Here is a 22,610-nt window from a genome sequence, read left to right as displayed (position 1 = left end):
CCTCAGCTCGACTGGAATTGTAGAACGATTCCACTCCACAATTATCGAAACATATCGGTTAGCTAAGTATGACCGACGATGTACCGATACAGCTTCTATAATGACTTACTCCATCATGGCATACAACAATAGCATCCATACTGCAACGGGCCTAACGCCATTCGAAGTAGTGTTCGGTCACACCGACTCGAACTCAATTTTCATCCCGGAAGCCAATCGAGCTTATACACAACGAACGAAAAAGATCACGCGAAACGCACTAAATTCCTATATGAATACATCTCAGATAAAATTTTGCACGACAAGCAAAAGATTAGAGAAAGAAAAGCTGGAGAAGAACGTTTAGAGTTGTCTCAAGGTGAGACAGTTTCTGTAAGAGATATTAACATGAGTAAAGGTAAAGATAAACCGAAGTTTCATAAAGCTAAAGTAAAGGGAAAAAACAAACGTAACGTTTTTCCTATTTTGATAGGGCAAAGGGAGACAAGGTCCCTATTAAGAACGTCTCACGTCCTCCACAGGTGCCACGTCGCCCTCCTGGCCCTGATTCTGATAGTAGTGAAGGAAGTCCAGAGCATTCAAATTCAAAAGAAACTCAGGAATACTTCCAGTCAACTTAGGAATACTTGTCCTTTGGACAAGTTTTCAAGCTGGAAGATAAATGGGTCATAGTTAAGATATTAGATTTAAGTTTGATTCAGAACGATCTGACTTTTCATATTATTACATATAGGAATTTTAGTAGGTTAATAGATATTAACAAGCCATTTCAGTATGAATTTGAAAATATTAGCAACCAAGCAGAGTTCATGTTGGACAAAACTATTGATAAACTCGAACAACTAATCCCAACGTCCAGATCTAAACGAGGTCTAATAAACCCATTAGGTTCCCTAATAAAACTGATCACTGGTAGTCTCCGAAAATAGTAGGTATGTAGGTAGGTAGATGCCGAAAAATCTGATAAATTTATTTTAGAATTGAAGGACAAACAAACTCACACCGATAAAAAATTTACTATTATAACTAAAATGTTAGGTTGTTTGGTCATTAGTACAGAAACATTAGATAAAAATTCACAAATTTTGGACGAACGTTTAAAACGAATTGAAAAAATAGTGACACTGATTGCCACAAAAGAAAACAACTCTGGTAAAGTACTCTATTTACATACTAAATCTATTCAGTATGTTCATAAATAACTTCCGAACGATTTATTTAACTTTAAGTGAAATAGAGACTGCTTTAGCCCTCAGTAACGTTTCTATACTACACCAGTCCGTTGTGAACATTACGGAATTGTCTATTTTAAATAATATGTCAAACATTTGTAACTTACCTGATCCTGTCAGTAAAAATAACCTAGTTAAGATAGAACGTACGATGGTAGTTAAGACTTTTGTAAAAGGGAACCAGATCACGTATATAATGGAAGTGCCACATACAGATAATGTTACATATAATTACTTCAAAATTTATTCATTGCCTATTTTATCTGGAAATGGTACAAAAATAATAATCCCAAATTATCCGTACCTTTGATGAATGGTCCGAAATTCCTGCCCGTCACTAGTGCGTGCGACGAGATATCAGACAACCAATTCTTATGTACTGAAAATCATATTATCAGCTATCCTGAAAGCACCTGTGTAGAACAATTAATAGAGTTCAAATCAAATCTTTCACTCTGCATTATTCGCGAAGTTAATATAGAGAGCGTCAAACTACAGCGGATCAGCCCTGTGAGTTGGATATTATTCAGCAAAACCGACACTATTCTTACTAAACAGTGTTCTAATGATGTCAGCAGAGAGACTCTTTGGAGCACTTATATTTTGAGTATCGATGAGAACTGTATCCTCTACCCTCGGCTCTGCCAAAAAAGGAAAATTTCACTACAGTTCTGAAAGCGTGCATTATAGAGTCACCCCCATTACAACTCTACCAGAATTGAAATCTGTTGAATTCAGAGGAACTAGCAAGGTGAATCTGAAAGGCATAAATCTTGATGACCTGAAATATGTAACGTACACGCTGAAAGAAGAACAAACGACAAGTGGAAATGTGAAAAGTGATAGTGAAAACGGATTGAGACTTAAAAGTGTTAGTTTAGCCACCGTACTACTCTATATTATTATGTCATCTGCTTTTGTTATTTTAGTTATTTTTAGATATAGAGTCCAAATACTTAATAAGTGGTGAAATAATCGTTGCTCTAACGCGCCCCATAATTTCGCTCTCAATGAGGGAGAAGTTATGCATTGTGGTAGCCCGCGCTCCATACAAATTAGAGCTTAACTCTAGGCATCACAAGCGAGGTACATACCCATGTACTTGTAAACACCAGACGCTGCACAATGCGCTAAAGTACATAACAACTCCAAGAATAGATAAGGCCTTAGTTTTAGAAATTATATTTTGTAATTCATTATTAAATATCCAGCCTCCGAATCGGTCGGATGTCCTAGTTAATCATAGTGTTATTTTTAAAAATCTTCAATCGCTCCCGAAAATTTGGCTAGCTCGTGTCGTCGTTATTTATTTGTATTGTTAGACGCGAAGTATACTACGTGCCGCGTACCCTGTGGTTTTGTGGCAGCAACAAACAGGAGAAGGAAAATTCTCAGTGAAAAATTGAATCACGGGCATGGCAGACATGCCGTGACAGACGTGAAAAATATAACAGACGCAATTGTCATGGCCGATGAGACAGTTTTGACAGACATGGACTGAGTATTTGTGGTGAACGAATATTCAGCACAAGTCTGTACTGGTGAAAAGGCCATTGGTACACAATAAGTTGTTAAGAAAACACATTTGAAATTATAGGAAATGATTAATCGTCGATGATGGAAACGAGAAATCATAAAATGTTCATTCAATGAAACCGGCAAACATACTTGAGATTAGTTACATTTCCGGTTTCATGTTTAGTACTATTAAATGCAGTTACAGACATGAAGAATATCAGACATGACATACACAAACGAAACGACACACATGACTGTCGTGGTACATATGGCAGTTTTGACGAACAAGACGGGGGTTTACTCTAACTCAACGAAAACTGAAATTTCGATCGAAGTTTCGTACGTTTCTTACCAGGGTTCGATTTCGTTACGAAATTTCGTACGAAGGAAAACTATTTGACGTTTAGATTTTTTAAACCTACTCTAAGTTGCTGCCTCCGTGGCCGAACGGTTACCATGCCGGGCTGCCACGCCTCTGCGTGGCGAGGTCCCAGGTTCGAGTACCGGGACGGGAGAAATATTTGTATAGCCTACATTTATTTCTCTCGTGAGTTTGGGTGTAATTTGTGGTTGTCTATATGTGTGTCCATGGTCATCGAACGTCCGAACGCATTGTATTATAGCAGTAGAGCTCCTTGTGAAAGAGTTCGTCCAGGGAAGTAGTGCCACCTCGCCTATTTCTGCCGCCAAGCAATAAAATGTGAACATTACTGCGTTCCGGTTTTGCAGGGTAAGGATACTGGTGAAATTACAGGCACATGAGACTTATTAACTTATGTCTCAAGGTGACGGGCGCCGTGGCAGTGCCCCTCAGATCTTTGTGTTTCAAAGCTCTAAGTGGCACTGCAACTGTTATGGACAGGCGTGTCGTTTACTTTTAGGCGCACGACTTATTCGCCCAGGCACTTGGTATCATAAAAAAGAACGATAATTTGAATTTGAGAGATAATTCTTCGGATTATTAACCTCAAATTAAGGATACTAAAAATTGATACCTTTTGATGTTCGTAAGTGTGAATTTTGTTACAAATTTGATTGAAATGGCTGCAAGAATACTATTATCAATCGAGGTTCTGCATGAAGAACATTTAGAGTGTAGAAAATACCGTCGCCGCCAGTGCAACCAACAACGTATGAGTGAGTGAAATTCCCGACTTAGAGTTTGTAGTTAATCAAAGGCTCAGTCAGCAATTATTTGAAGAGTTGTGCCAAGAAATAGTGCCCTTATTACTTTAAAAAAAAAGACATCATGGAATCGAGCCAACGTTTGTATAAGGGCTGGTATTTTAATTTGCTGCTTCTTCAGCTCAAGCGCTACAACTGCTGGCCAAAGGCCTACTCAAGGAATTAAATTAAGGCTGGAAGAAATGCCAGATTGACGAATTAGGCTCTTTTTAAATTAAACTCTTGATAATAATAATACTCCAATAATAACAAAAAAAATATATGATTGCTAGTTACAGTTGCGACCTTCAAATTGAATAAAAAATTTCATTTCAAACAGAATGTATTGTTTTTTTTTTTAACTTATATAGTTCAAAAGTTAAGTGTTATTAATTGAAAAACATAATTTCTTCCCACTCGCGAGGTCTGCGTAGTACTACGCTCAGTCGCCTTTCAGGCTTTGCGACGGGTGGACTGCGCGTGTGTTGTTAAGCAGGTTATGCCACAAAAAGTGGCTGTTTTTAATATATATATATATTTCACTTTGTTGTTATATTTTAGATTTTATAAATTAGTTATTTCTTTATATTTACATTGCATCTTTTTAAATAACTAACAAAGACTACCGAAATAAAAAATAAATCTAAGGTGAAGTATGGAATTTGTACAATATACATGCAATTTTTTTTTTTTTTTTTTTTAATGCACACACTCAACATAGCCCCGCACTAGGGAAACCCTGTGTTGCGGGTGCCATGGACACACATAGACAACCACAAATTACACCCAAACTCACGAGAGAATTAAATATAGGCCATACAAATATTTCTCCCGGCCCGGGAATCTAACCTGGGACCTCTGCGTGGCAGTCCGGCATGGTAACCGTTCGGCCACAGAGGCAGTCTATAATAATATGGCACTGGATGAAAAGGTTTAGGTGTTCTGGAAGAGAAGGCCTAGGTGTTCTAGTGCCGTGGAGTGAATTCCGTTGCCATTGGTCTCGGGTTTGATTCTCGGTACAACAAATTTGTTTAAATGAATTTCCTGAACTTGGGGGGTCTGGTCCGGGTTTCTGGTAATGCCTAACGCTCGGATTCAGTTTCTCTTGCACTCATAAGGAGTACAGGGAGTTCCCTAGTTTGAGACCAGGTGGTTGGCAACAGAACAGACAAAAGTACATTTCTCAAATTGATTCTACCGGAACTAAATGAACCCGGGACCAAGAGCTACGGAATACACTACGCGGTATTACCCAGAACACCTAGTAACAAAAAACCATTTTAGGAAAATTCGTTTCCGAAACTGGTTCTACCGGGAATCGATCGACGGAGACTAAGGTGTACGGAATTCACTCCGCGGCACTACCAAGAACACCTAGACCAAAACTAGTTTAGAAAAGTTCATTTCCCAAATTGGTTCTACCGGGAATCGAACCCGCGACCGAGAGTTACGGAATACACTTCGCGACACTTTTCAGAACACCTGGGTCAAAACCATTTCAGAAATGTTAATTTCCCAAATTGATTCTACCGGGAATCGAACCCGGGACCAAGAATTACGGAATACACCCGCGGCACTATGCAGAACACCTAGGCCAAAACCATTTAAAAAAATTTCATTTCCGAAACTAGTTCTACCGGAAATCAAACCCAGGACCAAGAGTTACGGAATTCACACACCACCTAGGCCAAAACCTTAGAATAATAACGCATAGAAACCTAGCCTGCACACGCTAAGTGAGGCAAATTGTAGGACGCCCTATGGGCTTACACGAGCGAGCGGGCTGTCAGTGCTCAAAGTCAAGTTCAACCGCAAGCAGCTCAAAAATTTTTGCTAAAAATGACGAAATGTGCGGTAATTGGGTTTAAAAATAGATCAGACAAATATAAAATAGACACTAACATCACATTCCACAAGGAAGTAACACGGTTCAACTTGTATTTTTATCTAAATATTCACTAAAAAAGAAAATTAATTTCGTTGCAACAAGATACGAAAATGTTGCAAAGTAACGGGTTTTTTCTCCCCATTTTGCTATTCTGTTTCAAAATAATTATATTACGTAATTTTTCGAGAATATCGCGACGGTTGCAAAATTTCTACAAATGTACACCGCCGCAACAAGATTGTAGGGAATTTACGTTAGCTATTTTTACGAAATATATTTAGTATTTGCCTTCATTAGTTTCATGTGAAAAAACATTATTCTTGTTCATCATACACTCATTTAAAAAAATTGTCTTGCCCAGCCTCAAAAGTTCTTAACTAAAATTATTTCAGGAAACTAACACTGACTAAAAAGTCATCGTCAGTTCTCCAAAATCGTGTATAAATAACTTTCAGGTTCAGGTTCTTAATTGTTATCGTGTACTTTTCATATAAACATACCCACAGATAATATCAGGCTATTTATATATTCAAATTCGATAGTCGCACTTAAACTCGCTTGTAGGTTTTTGTTCATATATGAGTTAAATAAGAATTGGGTAGTATTTAATAAGGTGCCTACAGATTTGCTCGACATTGTCGGTCGACAGTAAGGATTGAGAATTATAGACGTTTTCGAGGAGTTTTAGAGTGCTTATTACGAATGTAGCATTAATTTTTAAATCCAAGATGGTTGACAACAATTTTCAAAAATGTATTTTTGAAAAGGAAATGGCATGTATATCTGAATACAAGATGGGGGACAAGACTTCTAATTCTTCTTCTTCTAATTCTTTGCCATCTTGGATTTAGAAATATGTGCTCCTATTCGGAATGAGCAGCCCCTAATACCTTGAAAACGACACCCAACTTGCCATTATTCGAAAAATCGTGCCCGCCATCTTGGATTTAGAAATTAGTGCCATGTTCTTAATGAGCACCCCCAAATACCTCGAAAACGACACCCAACTTGCTATTATTTGAAAAGTCATGTCCGCCATCTTGGATTTAGAAATAAGTGCTATATTCCTAATGAGCTCCCCGAAATACCTCGAAAACGATCCCCAACTTGCCATTATATGAAAAATCGTGCCCGCCATCTTGGATTTAGAAATGAGTGCCATATTCGTAATGAGCATCCCCAAATACCTCGAAAATGATACCAATATTGCATTTATTTCAAAAGTCGTGTCCGCCATCTTGGATTTAGAAATAAATGCCATATTCGTGATGAGCACCTCGAATACCTCGAAAACGATTCCCATATTGCATTTATTCGAAAAAACGTGTCCGCCATCTTGGATTTAGAAATGAGAAAAGTCGTGTCCGCCTTCGTGTATTCAGATATAATTTGCCATTTCCATTAAGGATTACCAAAAATAAATTTTTGAAAATTCCTGTCACTTGACGTTGTCGATCAACAGTAACGATCGACAAAATCGAGTATATCTGTAGGCACCTGATCGACAGTAACGATCGACAAAATCGAACAAATCTGTAGGCACCTCTAACTTAACGATGAGTTAAGCAAGATACAATTTTCCCACTTTTGAGGGAAATGTTATTCCATGGCATAATTATTTGTATATTTGTGTGCGTGCCGACGAGCGTAAATACAAGTTGCTTACGCCTACATGAATTTGATTTTTGCCTCACTTGTGACAGTTCGTTTTTTATGAAACTATCATTCTATGCGTTATTATTCTCAGGCCAAAACCATTTTAGAAAAGTTCATTTGCCTAATTGGTACTGCCGGAAATCGAACCCGGAATCTTTTCATGCGTGCTTTATGTAAAATCTACAAATCGCTTAAAACACGTACACACACACAGGATATTTCCGTGAGAAAAATTATTTAACACATTTGAAGTTCTATATTGTATTGCTATTTCCAAAGTTCGCCCTAAGCAGTCCGATGTCGCTCAGCCAATGTTTTGCCTTTCAAAGAAATATACCTTATTGTTGAGAAACCTAGTCACACTTTGTAGAGCCGCTTTGTAGTGGTGTGGTGGCACAAGCTGGTGACGTCAGACTGACGCTGTGCTGCACCGCGGGACACAAAGACACCCACTTTTTTTAGTAAAAATGAAACTATACTGCATTGCATTTATCGCCCACCGCCGCTTGCAGCAGTTTTGTTTTAAAGAAAATAGAACCACCACTGATCCAGAAAATATCGCAAATATTTGCTCTTGTGACGACTAACCCATGCTACAACTAGAACATAGTATTCCAACTTCAATTAAACTACTTGTTCTCGCTATTTAGATTTTGACGCTTTTTAATGTTAACAATTTAGTTAATAAAGTACCTATTTTAATGTATATTTATTATTACCTCGCGCAAAGTACGTATCGTTATACTGTACTGTGTACTTCTTATTGTTGGAATTTCCATCAGTTAATTATCTTTATTTGACTTTGTGTAAGTACAAGCGAGTGGTCGATAGATGGCGAATAAAATTGTTACTACTGCTTAGAGGTCAAATCGTCAAAGTCATTCGCGAGTGTTCAAGCCTTAAAGAGGAATTAAAGATTATGCAAGTTAATTAAAATGTAGTGTACTTATTTCTGCTTTTTTTAGGAGATAATGTTAACAGTAAATTGTGCCAAGACATTCAAGCGCCTTCATTTTGATATTTAAAAAAATATATATGCACTATTTTGAATTCAACAACTACAAAGAATTAAATAATACATAATAATATCTTTATTTATATGTTTTTTGCATGAATATTACAAGAAATGTTTAATGAATCCCATATTAAATGTAAAATTTGAATATAAAGTGTAACAATTGTATTCATTTTAAGTTAAAGTAAAAACCGTAATTTACGGTAGTTATTAACAAAAAAAGACCTACAGAATATTATTCATTCCTTTGGTTGACGAAATAAGGAACTGAACTTCTAGGCGCCCGCGCCCGTCCGAAAATGAATTAGGGAAAGGTCATTGATGAGACTTCGTTTCAATTTCGTTCGTTTGCGAAGTTTCGTTTCGGAAAAAGAGAGTAACACTTCCTGAGTATTTCTGCGGTCCTTATTATGAACAATGTAATCGACACATTTAGCGAAATTGATTTATTAACATACGTGGAATCAGTGAAACGACATTTACAACTCTCTATAAGCAGTTTTTTTTAAATCTTATTCAGTTTCAGTTTTATTGTATGCAAAATCAGTGTAATTGGCATTTTTCAAACAAAAAAAGGTTTAGGTGCTTAGGCTATATTAAGCACAAGCATGTACTGCTAAAACAGGCCATTGGCATACAATAGGATGTTAAAAAAAAAACAATTTTGAAGTTATAGGAAATTATTAACTATCGGTAGGTATCGGTAGGTCAGCAATAATAAAAAATAGAATCCCCATTTAGTAAGGACTAAGTTGTGATTAATTTTCAAAAATCATTCTAATTTAATGACTCTGTGGTGGTTTGCGGATATTCCTTGCTGTCTGAAGTTCCGCTTTTATAAAAATGGGGCCTTAAAAACGACGAATATATTCGAACAAATTAGAACACATGTAATATTTAGCGAAAATTAATTTTACAGACTACATGTCAGACTACAGATTCGCACTATATGAACATGCGTGAGTGACGACGGGTCTAGCCGCTGTTTCACTCTCACTCTCAATGAGGCATGGTGCAAGTAAAAGAAAATTAAACAATGATGGCAATAAGGGCCTCAGTTAAACTGGTTTATTTAAGCAGGTTCAGTATCGGTTGATGCCATCACAAAATGTTCATGCAATGAACCGGTAAACCTACTTAAGGTAAGTTACATTTCTAATCAAAACTAATCAGTTTCAATCCCCGTTTAATACCACTGAACGTTCTAATTCAAAACTATTTTGTTTCCTAATTTAAACAGTATAAGAGCGTTTGCGCACAGCGTCCGATTCGCATCCGTTCCGAAACCAAGAAATGCCGAGAATATACAGGTCTACAAAACTCGGACCGACTTCGGATGTCGCTTGTTCACTGCGTCCGGTACGAATCCGAAAAAATACGGATAACGCTTATACACCTTATACATAGAGATTACTACTTAGTTTTGTCCTTTTCATTGCCGTCTTTCGGGAATTGTTATTGTACACATACGAAGATGTGTCAGAGAGATTTGGGTACACCTTCTTCTGTTCAACTGACTTTTCACAGGAACATTTTATAATAATCACGATGAACTTAGATATCAAGAAATTTATTCATTGGCAAATTTATTCAGTGGCAACACCCATTCAGTAATGGGTGTTGCCACTTTCAATTTTATTATATATAGATATGTATCGATATCTGCTGTTTCCTTTATCCCCCTGCGCAGCAGTTACGGACGCAGTGCGCAAGGGTAATCACAAACCGTGTTTACTTAGGTCCGCGAAAATAATCCGAATTGAAGGTATTCGATATCGGAAGACGGAATTCGGATTTAATGCGCAAACTCTCATATAAAAAGTATATCATATAAGACTACTTCGGACCGTCATTTCTCTAATTCGGAACTAATACCAATCGGACGTAGTATGTAAACGCCCTAAGTTCTCGTATTTAAGGGATTATTATTATTTAAGGGACTATCACGTTGGTTTATACAGCATAACTTGTTGTTTGTGATTGATATTTATTTGTGAATTATGTTAAGTCTGTGACGAATAATATCTTAAAATCTGTTAATTTAAATTAATATAAATATGAAATAACAGATTCATTTTTGTGAATATTATTTGTTACAATTAATTACGCCTGTCAAGTGCCACCTCCCGAATGAAATTTTACTACTTTAAATATACAACAAACTCTTATGAATACTATACTATTTTGCAATATCTCTTTCATAAATTAGCATTACTGATAAGCTTTACAGGGATAGAATTAGCTAGGGAGTTACTACGTAAAGTATATTAGCATTGCAAATTTCTTGTGATCGCTAAGGGCACTCACGACAGAATTTGCCAAATATTTTATGCGGTCCCTAGCGACTACGATATGTAAAATGGTAGTAGAGGTATATGTCGAAGGTAAAAACAGAAACTACTTAAGTTTAATAGTTTCATCCTATACTATGCCTCGTAAATATATGTATATTATACGGTAAAAGCATAATCGTAACGCAAATTTTACATTACAGTATTAACAGTAATAAAGTCTATAATAATATTTTAATTTCAATTTCCTTACATGGGTATTACTGAGTAATTTTCAATTGATACGAAGAGATTTCGGCATTGGAGAGGTCGTTATAAAATGCACCTTATTTGCAATGTGGCGTTTACAAAATAAATATAAAGGCCAGAGCAAGCTGGCAGACGGGTGATACGAAAAGATTTCGGCATTAAAGAGGTCGTTGTAAAATGCACCGTATTTGCAATGTGGCGTAGGCAAAATAAATATAAAAGCCAGAGCAAGCTGGCACGCGGGAAGGCAAAGGACATTAAATTTATCAACGCATATTTTATACCATTTCAATTGAAATAAGGTATAAATTTCAATGCTTTGAGATCGACCTCGGAGCAACGTGGCGCAATTTCACTCTGCAGCATTGAAGAGCACGCTAGAAGATAAAGCGGCGGGAGATAACGGCATGCGACGGAATCCACCGGCATGCACCCGGATACACAGGCAGACTGCGGCCTGAATGTGCCGGGGACTTTTCGACTGCGTAGTCACTAGTGGAACGGAATCAAATTCTAGCGACGTGGCATTCCAGCGGACTTTACGGTACGCTGGCGGACGCTCGCAGTTTCGTACGCGATACCTCTCATCAGTGTACGGCGGGCATAAAATCCTCTTCAATGCTTTGCCCCACCGTTCCCCGGCTTGCGTTGGCCCTAAACGTACCGCGCCAGAGGCCAGACTACGGGGAATATGAAAGTTGTTTCGAATCGACCTATCGTTTTCATAACTTGGAACCACGCTAACCGTCTAAGTTTAAATTGATGTATATAATTATTACATAAAATCAGTGTACGGCGGGTATAAAATCCTCTCCAATACTCTGCCCTACCGTTCGCCGGCTTGCGTTGGCCCTAAACATACTGCGCCAGAAGCCAGACTACGGGGAATATGAAAGTTGTTTCGGATCGACCCATCGTTTTCATAACTTGCAACCACCCAAACCGTCAAAGTTTAAATTAATGTATATCATTATTACATAAAGACTACAGAATCGGATAATACCTTTTCTATAATGATTATTTGAATAATACACGAAAACCATTACATAAAAGCCATTGTTGAAAAAATACTTAGAAAAACGAGATTTACCACAATAGCTACGCGCGGCGATCATTGTAACACTGCGTTAATTAACTTACACGACCTTAATTTCATATTAATTCATTTATTACGGGTTATAATCTTATAATAATAACGCACACACTCATAACCTCGCACTAGGGAAACCATGTATCGTGGGTATCATGGACACAAACATAGAATACCACAAATTACACTCAAACTCATGAAGTAAATAAGTGTAGGCCCCACAAATGTCTCTCCCGGTCCGGGAATCGAACCCGCGACCTCTGAGTGGCAGCCCAGCATGGTAACCGTTTGGCCACGGAGGCAGTTAAGTTATACAAGATAGTACTGTAGACTAAGCAGTGTGATTAGAAATACTGGCTGAATGAATGTAGGTTTGTGTTTGGAGTTGTATAATATAAAATAGGATGAAAAAAGAACATATCTTGGTATCTAGTAGATATCTACAACAGGCTTAGATCTGAAAATACGTAATAAATATTGTATTCATGGATACAGTCCTAATTTGTCTTTAAAAAGTGCCTCTCTACAGTACGCTACAAATGAAAGTGCACTATAAGCCTAATCTAAGGCACTACTACAACATGAGACGACACGCGATGTTGAAAATAAGAGTAATTTCTTTGTTGGAGCGTAATCATGAAATGACGTAGTCGCGACATCACGGCGGTATTACATGTCAATAATATGAAAGAAAGAAAGAAAAGAAAGAAAGAAAAATAATTTATTTGGCAACATTTTACAACAAATAATACAAAACAAACACAATCATACATCAGTTTTGTATGTAAATGTGTCAAGCAACCACACCTAGGTTTAACCAATTAAAAATTGTTCCAGAACCAATTATAAAAGTATGTTACCTAAATTGGTTTTACTAGCGCTCAATAGTTTTTCCCGCCACCTTGGTCATCGATATACGTGTGTATTGTGCATGTACGTCGTCTAGGTTTAAACAAAGCTCTCGTGTGATACGGCTTCCACGTAAAAAGTTAGAACCACAGACCACATAGTGGTTAGAACATACAGCATCCCAAGTAAAAAAATCATAATTTATTTATCTTATGAACGCATATAGAAACTGCCCTGCTTGTCAATGAGTGAAGCACTGAAGTCATGTCGATGATTGATGTTTAAGAGTGAAGCCAGCTAATGTAGTTTTCGACGAATGGTAGGTGAAGTATTCATTCGAAAACATTAGACACATTTTTTTATTTGCCACGTTTGACATTTTAAAGCTGTGCCAGAATTGCGATATTAGCGTATGTATAGACTAATAAAAATGTGTGGACTGATAATAATATTTAATGACTAATAATAATATGTAACGTTTACAACATTATGTTACAAGGCGGTAAGTAGGTAATTACGAAGGGAGGGACATAGGATGTTTCATCACGCTTGCGAGGAAATTAAAATAAAATAATATTAGACTAGAACATAGTTCGTATTCCATTTACCAAATTTTAATTATCTCATATCAGTCTTATATAAAAAAAATATTTTTATGAACATTAAAGTTTCGACTCCACCCGCGAAATAAACAAAAAATTTTGAAATACATATACGCCGTGGTAATCCATGAGTATATACTTCATTCAAACAATACGAAAGACGAATTCACGAAATATCACGATTCGTGATAGTTATTTTCTTAAATACAATTAGGGGTAAACTCAAATATTCCCAGCCCCTCAGACATGATTGACACTTTCATGTTTAGTCGAAGTCAAAAAATAAAGCCTTAATGAAAATATTTAAAGACCGGTAATCTGATATGGTGGAACCTTACTTCACTATGTTGCACCGAAAAAAATTACAAATGTAAAACTCCAATAATGTTAAAAACATTTTAATAACTGAAACATTGAAGGTGTTACACGAATTTTATTATAATGTCAGTCTATAATAAAAAAAACTAGCACCGTTCGCGTGTGACGCGAACGGTGGTCTCCGCCATCTTGTGGTACGAAACGCGTGAGGCGAGGAAGCGGTGGTGTACGGACAGCGCTGACAGAAGCCGAGCGCGGCAAAATTTTGCTCGCTTCGAGTGCGGGTTATTACGGCGTTATACAAAGAAATATAAATTATAGCAGAGGTGAACCAAGGTGGACTTATCTCTAAAAGAGATATCTTCCAGCCAACTTAAGGCAGTGAGAATAAAGATCATAAACGCGCAACTTTCCGCTATTTTCAGTGCAGAAAGTATGTTACTTTTATATTCCAATTTTCTTCTAATCCTATAACACCACTTACGGTACCCTGCGATACTATATAATATATGTATAATATAATATAATATAATATAATATAATATAATATAATAATAAAACTGCGTTAACTCTTATACTACTTTTTGTTTTTATGATTATACCTAAAAATACGTCATATATTTTTAGTACAATCAAACTTTATTTTTTATTAATATTTATACATCTATGCTAGACATGTTGCAAATTAAATCTTTTACAAAAATCTGTCATATGATTGCCTTCACAAATGTGACTATAACAAGTATACAGTGCTCATCTATTCTGTACGTGGCTCAGTTTTTAACCGACTTCAAAAAAGTAGGAGGCTCTCAATTGGACCGTTTTTTTATGTATGTTACGTGATTACCCTGGCATTTGTAAACCGATTATGGTGATTCATTTTTTGTTGGGGCATCCCCAGTATTGGTTCCATTTAAATTTGAAGAAAATATTCCACCTCTGAGTTTGACGTTTGGATGAGTACAGCGTACAGGCTGTTCAAGTGCAGTTACATTATATATTATTCATATACAATTGATGTATTACGCAAGTCCCAAACATTTTTATCGATTAATAAGTATTCTATTTTGTAAAATATTTTTAATAAGAAAATAAAAATAGTCTACGCAAGAATTCGTGTCGTTTCTACCACACGAACTGTGTACACGGCCTCGGCGCCGGACAAGAAAAAAATCTTGTCTACCCCCGACACGACGCGCTCTGCCGCTATTGTATGCGTGAGGTGCATTGTCAGTAAACGACTGTTTATGCGCGTGGACGGGTGTTGCTTAGTAGTCAACATACACAACAACATATTTCTTCCCACAGTTGGTAGGAAGACTCGTAATGCACTGACACATTTTACCCTACACACGTCTGTCCAAAAGCATTCGTATCGTGTACATACTCATCTTTTTCTAGTCTGCAACAGACACGACATGTTTTCGTGGTTAACTCCGACAAAGTTCTTGTCGTGTACAAGACCATTCTCATCTTTTCTGTAGCAGACACGTCGGTTTTCTTAACGTGTACACGCGCCCTTGCCCTTCAAAACCGGAATACAATAATGCTCACATTATTATATCTCCTTGGCGGACACTAGGCTTGGGCCAGTGTCGGTTTCAAAGTACGTTGTCAGTTAATATTGATTAAGAACGTTTAGGCAGCAGGAAACTGCTTGGCGGCAAAATAGGTAAGATGGCAATACTTCCCCGGACGAACTCTTTCCCAGGGAAAGTTTTTTTAGTAGCAGTAGAGCTCCTTGTAAAGGAGTTCGTCCAGGGAAATACAGCCACCATACCAAACCAACCATTCAAAACCGGAACGCAGATAGTTCCGGTTTTGAATGGTAAGGGATGGTGGTAAAATTACAGGCATGTGGGACTTGTCAAATTATGTCTCAGGGTGACGGACGCACTGGCAGTGCCTCGAGATCTTTGCGATTTAAAGCTCTGAGTGGCACTGCATCTGTTATAAATAGGCGTGTCACTTACCACCAGGCGCACGACTTGTTCGTCCCGTTACTTGGTATTACAAAAAAAAAGCTCCAGGTACTGCTAATAAAAAAAAAATACTTAAAAATATATTATTCCGCGTAGGTGTCGACATTTAATTTGCCCGTCACTAGTGACGCACGTTGGAAATTTAAGAAAATCACATTTTATGCAGCAGTTAGTAATGAAATAGTAATTCAAATCTACTACAATTCGGCGCAAAGACGTCATTTGTGTTGCGGCCAAACATAATAAATGCAAGCAGTAATGCAAAAATCTAGTAAGCGCTTATAAAGTATAAATCAATGGTCGTATAAAACATTACTCACTGCGGTGGGGATGCGTCATCACGATAGCTAGCGGGCACTCGTCATCCTCCAAGATGGACTCCGAATTGTCTGCTGTGTCCACCTAAACGAATAAATCATACATTGACACTCACAATACATACATACACTGACCCTCACAATACTAATGAACATAACTCTATTTTAACATTATAACAAAACTAGGCGGTATTTTAAACATACGGTCCCAGGAGGGTAATTTTTCATTTATTTCCATGCTTCCTCCGCTAGGTAGGGACACGGACAAACTACCGGTTTAGCTACGGCGACCCCAAAAATCAATACACTTTTATTTTATTTTATAAAACTAATATAAATTCATTTAGACTTATCGCATTTGTCATTTTCATAAGCATATTCTCAGAAATAAAATAGATAACATGGCACACGTAAATTTAAAAGATTTTTCGTTTCATTCATATATAACGTTAAAATAAAAAGTTTTCACACTAAAATATTATTCTTCATATTTTTTGAGATACTTATAATTTTGTAAACATAATTTAAATGAAATGTAATTTTTAAGCCTAATTTACCTTTGCTTTACACTTCCTTGCATGTGGGATGAAAAACATTGTATGCCACATGAACTGAAAAGCAATAACAAATGTTGCAATTACTAACCTGGACAATGCAAAACTGCTGCGGATCTTGTCGCGAAAGTCCGTATTTGTCTAGCGTTTCGCGAACAACACTAGCAGCCGTGTCTCCCACAGACAATAGTAAAGTTTTATAAGGCACATCTGGACATAGTGATGATCCGTAGATTTTAAGCGTTCCTCCTGTGAACAATAATAATAATAGTAATAAATTCTAAATCAATCTTTTAGGTCTTGGGAGAGGCGAGAGTCTAAAATAGATAATAATAATGTGGCAGATAACCACACCAATTGCCTGGTCTCGAACTAGGGACTTCCCTGTGCTATAAGGATCAGAGCAATGGAATTCACTGTCTGCCACTTCCCAGAACACCCAAAGCCGAGCAAATTAAGAAAAGTTTTTCCCAATTTGGTCCTACCGGGAATCGAACCCGGCATCTCATCCAGCGCCCACAGTATACACTGTAAGCCGTTGGGCCACAGGTATTCAGAAATAAAATTGCTTTATGACTGAATGCTCCACGAAGTCTAGCAAGAGCTCGAGTCATACGTGTTCTCATATTGTAGATGAGCTAGACCACAGCGAATTAAAATTAGAAAACGACGAAGGAAACGGAACTAAAGTTTGTAATGTTATAGATTGGAAAAGAAATCACTACTGTACCCCGTAAAGCAATATAACAAGAAAGTTTAATTGCACAAGGAATATTAAATATAACCAAATATAACACTGACCAGTGTCTGGACCGCCGTCCTTGGACCGGAATTGCTGTAGTTTCCGTTCTAGCTTTTGCTGCCGACGTCTACGCATCACCGCCTCCGGATTGCTGATGCTGCGCGTGAACGATGTCTCCGGCAGCTCTGCACCAAATAATAAAAATGATAATAAAATTAAAATTTATTTCAGACATTATTCATAACATTTGTTAGCAACGAAATAATATGCTGATAATTAATTATTATGTGTCTGCATATGACGTAATAATATTTTTAAAAAGCAGAACAGGAGCCAGAATTAAACATTTATGGAGGAGTGGAAAAACCGGGGAAAACCAGGTGGTATAATTGATGTCCTCCTTTATAATAAAGGTTATCTAGCCAAAGGTATGAAAGGATAGAGGGAACGGGTGAAATCAATGCAGAGCATTCATAATATCAAGTAGTTTCATTATGATTTAACAAATAGAATCAATATGAAATCAAACAACCGATTAAAATTATAAATATACCTGTGTATAATTTTTCAGCCACAGGTCGATTCTCATTATTGGTATCAGATTTCAAACGGGATAGTTTCTCTTTTTTCTTTAGTTCTTTTTTCTCTCTCTTAGATAATTTTCGCTTAAAATTTTGATCACCCTTTTCGTTGACCGACAATAAAGGCACCTGAAAACAATGAGTCGAAAAATTAAGCACGGCATTTGTAATATGTCGACTTTGCGAAAGCCGAATTTGCATTTTGAATATTTATTTTGCTAATATAAATTAGCTAAATATTACAACAATTTACTAACTATTGTCATGACACTACGTTTTTATTTATTTTCGATTTGAGGTGCAAAGTTCAAGGTAATCAAATTATCCTTTTAGGTAGTTGAAGTTCCTTTAAATCGGCAAACTAAATTCCATTTTTGCATTGTATTGATTTATTGCAAAACATTATATATCGAATGTTGGTGACCAATTGCGTTAGGTGGTCCCCTTGGGGTTCAGAATCTTGATTGTGAGGGCCAATGAACTCATAAAAACAAACGAATTCAGTCACCACAATCCGACTTTTATTACAGCCTTTATGTTATCAAGGGGACTGTGACATTTTTACTGAACTTTAGACTGAACTTCAGTGTATATGTACCTCTTTTAATGGTTACAGTTCTACAACCTTTTCCCGCGTTTTGTTTTTTAACTTTAAAATAATAACGGCACTTTTGGCTATACTTTTTACATGTTTTATTATATTATTATTATTATTATTATATTATATTATGTCAGATACTGAGGTTAATAATATATATTCGTGTTTTATTTTTTTAATTTAATAATCACCTCGTTACTGCTATGGCACTTGAGCAAGAAGCGTCCCTCGCGATCATCGGCGTGCCAGTTAAGCTGCACTAAAAGTGGCTTCTCGTGAGGCTCTAGCTTACGCTCGTCGTCGGGCCCATGTGTCTCCCACAGCGAATAAGACCCGAGTGACAGCATGCGCATGTCTGGACGGAACTTTTCGATCAGGATCTCTGTCGAAATACAATATTAAATATTATCGCCTAAATGCATAAACGGCCAGTAATCATTAAAACTTCATTAAGTAACTACTATGTATATCTTGCTTTGATTAATTAAAAGAATGTATTGTAGTTCTTAAGATGAGACATAAAATGTAAAAAATTTTTCTGCAACATGCCGTGTGCATGTGAATGAGTGATAGTTTAGATTTATACATTCTCAAAGGTTGTGAATTTTAATAGACAAATATTGGAAGTTTGGGTAAATGTCACTCATGTGTTTGTATCAAGAACATGTTGGAACTTTATGGTAGCAATTAGAGAATAATTATTAGAGATCTTAGTGCTCTTAAGTTAACTGCAACTCTATAGTAGTCATATGAGATACATTGTAAATACCCTACCCTAGCATGTCTTGCCAATTCTTCCCTATGGAACAAATTAATTTATAAACGTTTTAACATTTTAAAAGTTTAACAGAAGTTTAACAGTGTCAGCAGTGATGGGACACATGTTTGTTTAAATGAGTATCGAATTAATTCCTATCCAAAATAGATGATACAAACACAGTACTTCATAAACAGAACGCTTTGATAAAGGCAATTTATCATTTTCACATTCCATTGTCAGCCGATTCAAATTATTTTGAGGTTTGTTGCGACAAACCGCGATGGGTGAGTTTCAAAGAGTAAAAAATTATGAGAAAAAGCTAACAATTATTTAGTTACTACATTTTAGCAGTTCGTATCTCCTGTTTAAAATTCAATCGTCGCGACCAATAAGGAGTATAATTTAACAATATATAATATGTAAGTATATAAAGTCTTATATTATTAATAGTACACATTCTAACCGGTGATCGCAAATATGAACAAATTATTTACTGATTCACTCTTACCTATGACATCGCTGACTGTAGCGTCTGACGCGACGCGGATGCATTTCGTGGCTACCTTCTGACCAGAGTCTTGGAAGTAAAATCGCATAACTCCATGGAATTCCAAGTTCTGAAACATACAACACTAAGGGTCGTATTCTAGAACGCTACTCGATGCTCAAGTCAGGATTGCAATGGAAACACAAGCACTGGAAATACGACCCTAATGGCAGGGACTTGAGTATGATTTCGAGTGCTTTAAACCATACTCAAATCCTGACTTGAGCATTGACTAGAGTTCTAGAATATGACCCTTAATATACCTTATAATAAAACTCAAAACCACTACTACCTAAAGAAGATATTGTGGCGTTATTCTTTTCTTTTGTGGTTCGATTCATTCAGCCACTCGCGAGAGCTCGACCACTTTTTACTTATTGGGTAATTACAGCAAATCTATACCGATCGTATTTCATGTATTAGCCAATACAATATAATAAAATATCAATGGCCAAAACGTTCAGTAGAGAACGGTGCTCCCTATGGTATTTTGTAATTTTTATTATTATTACTATATTTGGTGTACATATTTAGACTGTACTAACTCATGCGCACCTATACCGCAGTGCCTCTATAATGAATTTACAGTCACAGTGGTCGCGACAGCGTGAAATACTTTACAATATTGTATGGCAAACAGTACAGTGGCCCTGGCTGTCACAAAAAGAAGTAAAATTTGACTTGTAACATAAAATGAAGTCGATTCGTTTAAACTCAAACGAAATCTAATTTAAATTCAATGCATTTGTTCGTTTCGTTATTAGTAAGTATTCTATTTAATGTTGTTACTGATATTTAAAAAATACCAAACTTCTAAGGTAAACGAACACAATTGGATGTTAATGCCCTGGACAGTAATCTATATTAGTAATCTATGTCGAAATAGATTGTAAAGGTGTTTTACTACGAGACAGAGTACATAAATGCCTTACCAAGAATTTAAAGCGGAAACAGTGTTATCAACTAGAACTCGTTAGAACCTCCTAAGATAAAGAGTGTTGACTTTTTTTATCTACGCAAATTGTTTATCAAGCATACAATTGCATGAGTCACGTAAAAACATCGTGCAAGAATGTTCTTTATTCGGTTCCAAACTTTCGCTAAAGACTAAGCTGATGTAATGCATCGAAAACTACCTTTTTATAGTGCAATTTATATAGTGCACTTCACGCGGTAAAGTCGCGAGTAAAAGTAAGTAATATTTTATATTAAATATGTACTTTATTCATAGACATTGTCAACTGTCAATAATCATAATATTTTATTCGTAAAAGTAACAACTGTAAGGTCAATTTGGAGATTAGATCAAAAGATGGCGTAGCGATTTATCTACGATGTGACATTGACTGCGAGATCGTAGCACAGTCGGTGACTAGCGCGGACTCTCCTAAATATCTTTTTTTGGAAGTCACTCTTTACCACACTAGGGCCCTACTGGGAGTTTTTTACAGTCCTCACCTAAGAGTTGATTACTTTGAGCAACTAGATTCGGTTCTGGCTGATCTACGTACCCACTACGAACATATTATACTCATGGGTGACTTCAATACCTGCCTTGTTAAGAGTGACTGCCGATCGAGGAACTTGCTTTCACTCTTCCACTCACTTTATTTGAACTGCCTCGAGTTGTGTCCTCACTCACTTTCCGCATAATGGTCAACGTTCCCTTCTTGATTTGATTTGATCGTCACTTCTTCTCCTGAGCTGGTTGATTCTCATGGGCAGTTTAATGCTGCTGCTTTTTCTTCACACGATTTAATTTATGCTTCGTTCAAAATTCGTCCACCTAAGCGCAGACATAAAACCTTAATGCTCCGCAATTATGGTAAAATAGACAAAAATGCCCTTTTTGATGATGTGCTGAATTCTGATTGGGAGCAAGTGTTTGGAGCGGAGGACGTGAATGAAATGGTTCAAGCTTTTAACTCTATTATTTTGACCATCTTTGACAAGCATGCTCCTCTTCAAGTTGTCCGAGTCAAACATTTCCCCGCCCCTTGGCTCACTCCAGATATCAAGGAGGTTATGGAGAGGCGCAACAGAGCACGTATCAGATTGCGGAAGAATCCAACCGAAATCAATAGTGGGTCCTACATCGAGTTACGTAACCGCTGCAACAAGCTCTGTAGGAACGCCAAGCGTAAACATATTCACTCCACTATCGAAGGTTGTCCGCATACTAAGATATGGAAATATTTGAAGTCACTGGGTATCGGTAAAGCTGCTCATGTCTTTCCCTTCAATGTCGATCTTAACGCGCTGAACGACTACTTTGCATCTTCCCCAGTATGTTTAGATTCTGTCATAAAATCGCGAACTTTATCTGTCCTGGCCAACGCCCCTTGTCTTGCTTCAGAGTCTTTTGATTTTGGGAAGGTTACGACAGCAGATGTGTTGAAAATACTTAAGTCTGTCACCACGAAGGCTGTTGGTAATGACGGTTTGAGTCTTGATATGATCACTCCAATACAGGACCTAGTAGCTCCTATCCTAGCTCATATTCTCAATTTTTCCCTTTCCAGTGGTGTGTTTCCCACTGTATGGAAACAAGCCCATGTAATTCCTCTCCCTAAAAAATCAAATCCTTCTTCTTTCTCCCATTATCGCCCTATCTCCATACTTCCTGTATTGTCCAAAATCCTTGAGCACTATGTCCT

General features: G+C 36.9%; 1 protein-coding gene across 4 annotated transcripts in view; it reads right to left on the bottom strand.

Annotated features, from left to right (window-relative positions):
- The window catches only part of LOC113236920 (afadin), a 94,547-nt gene that overhangs the window by 53,715 nt on the left and 18,222 nt on the right, over positions 1-22,610 (bottom strand). For all 4 annotated transcript variants that reach the window (XM_026473142.1, XM_026473140.1, XM_026473143.1 and 1 more), the window contains exons 4-9: positions 19,915-20,023; positions 18,838-19,028; positions 18,021-18,177; positions 17,527-17,652; positions 16,817-16,974; positions 16,175-16,256 (exon numbers count right to left, since the gene is read on the bottom strand). In XM_026473142.1, the coding sequence (XP_026328927.1) occupies positions 16,175-16,256; positions 16,817-16,974; positions 17,527-17,652; positions 18,021-18,177; positions 18,838-19,028; positions 19,915-20,023 (823 nt within the window). The remainder of the gene's footprint in view (positions 1-16,174; positions 16,257-16,816; positions 16,975-17,526; positions 17,653-18,020; positions 18,178-18,837; positions 19,029-19,914; positions 20,024-22,610) is intronic.

The sequence above is a fragment of the Hyposmocoma kahamanoa genome, unplaced genomic scaffold (assembly GCF_003589595.1).
Source record: "Hyposmocoma kahamanoa isolate Upper Pololo Valley unplaced genomic scaffold, ASM358959v1 92, whole genome shotgun sequence".
Lineage (NCBI taxonomy): Eukaryota > Metazoa > Arthropoda > Insecta > Lepidoptera > Cosmopterigidae > Hyposmocoma > Hyposmocoma kahamanoa.
Note: the sequence above shows the minus strand (reverse complement) of the source record. Positions and strands in the feature narration are given on the sequence as shown.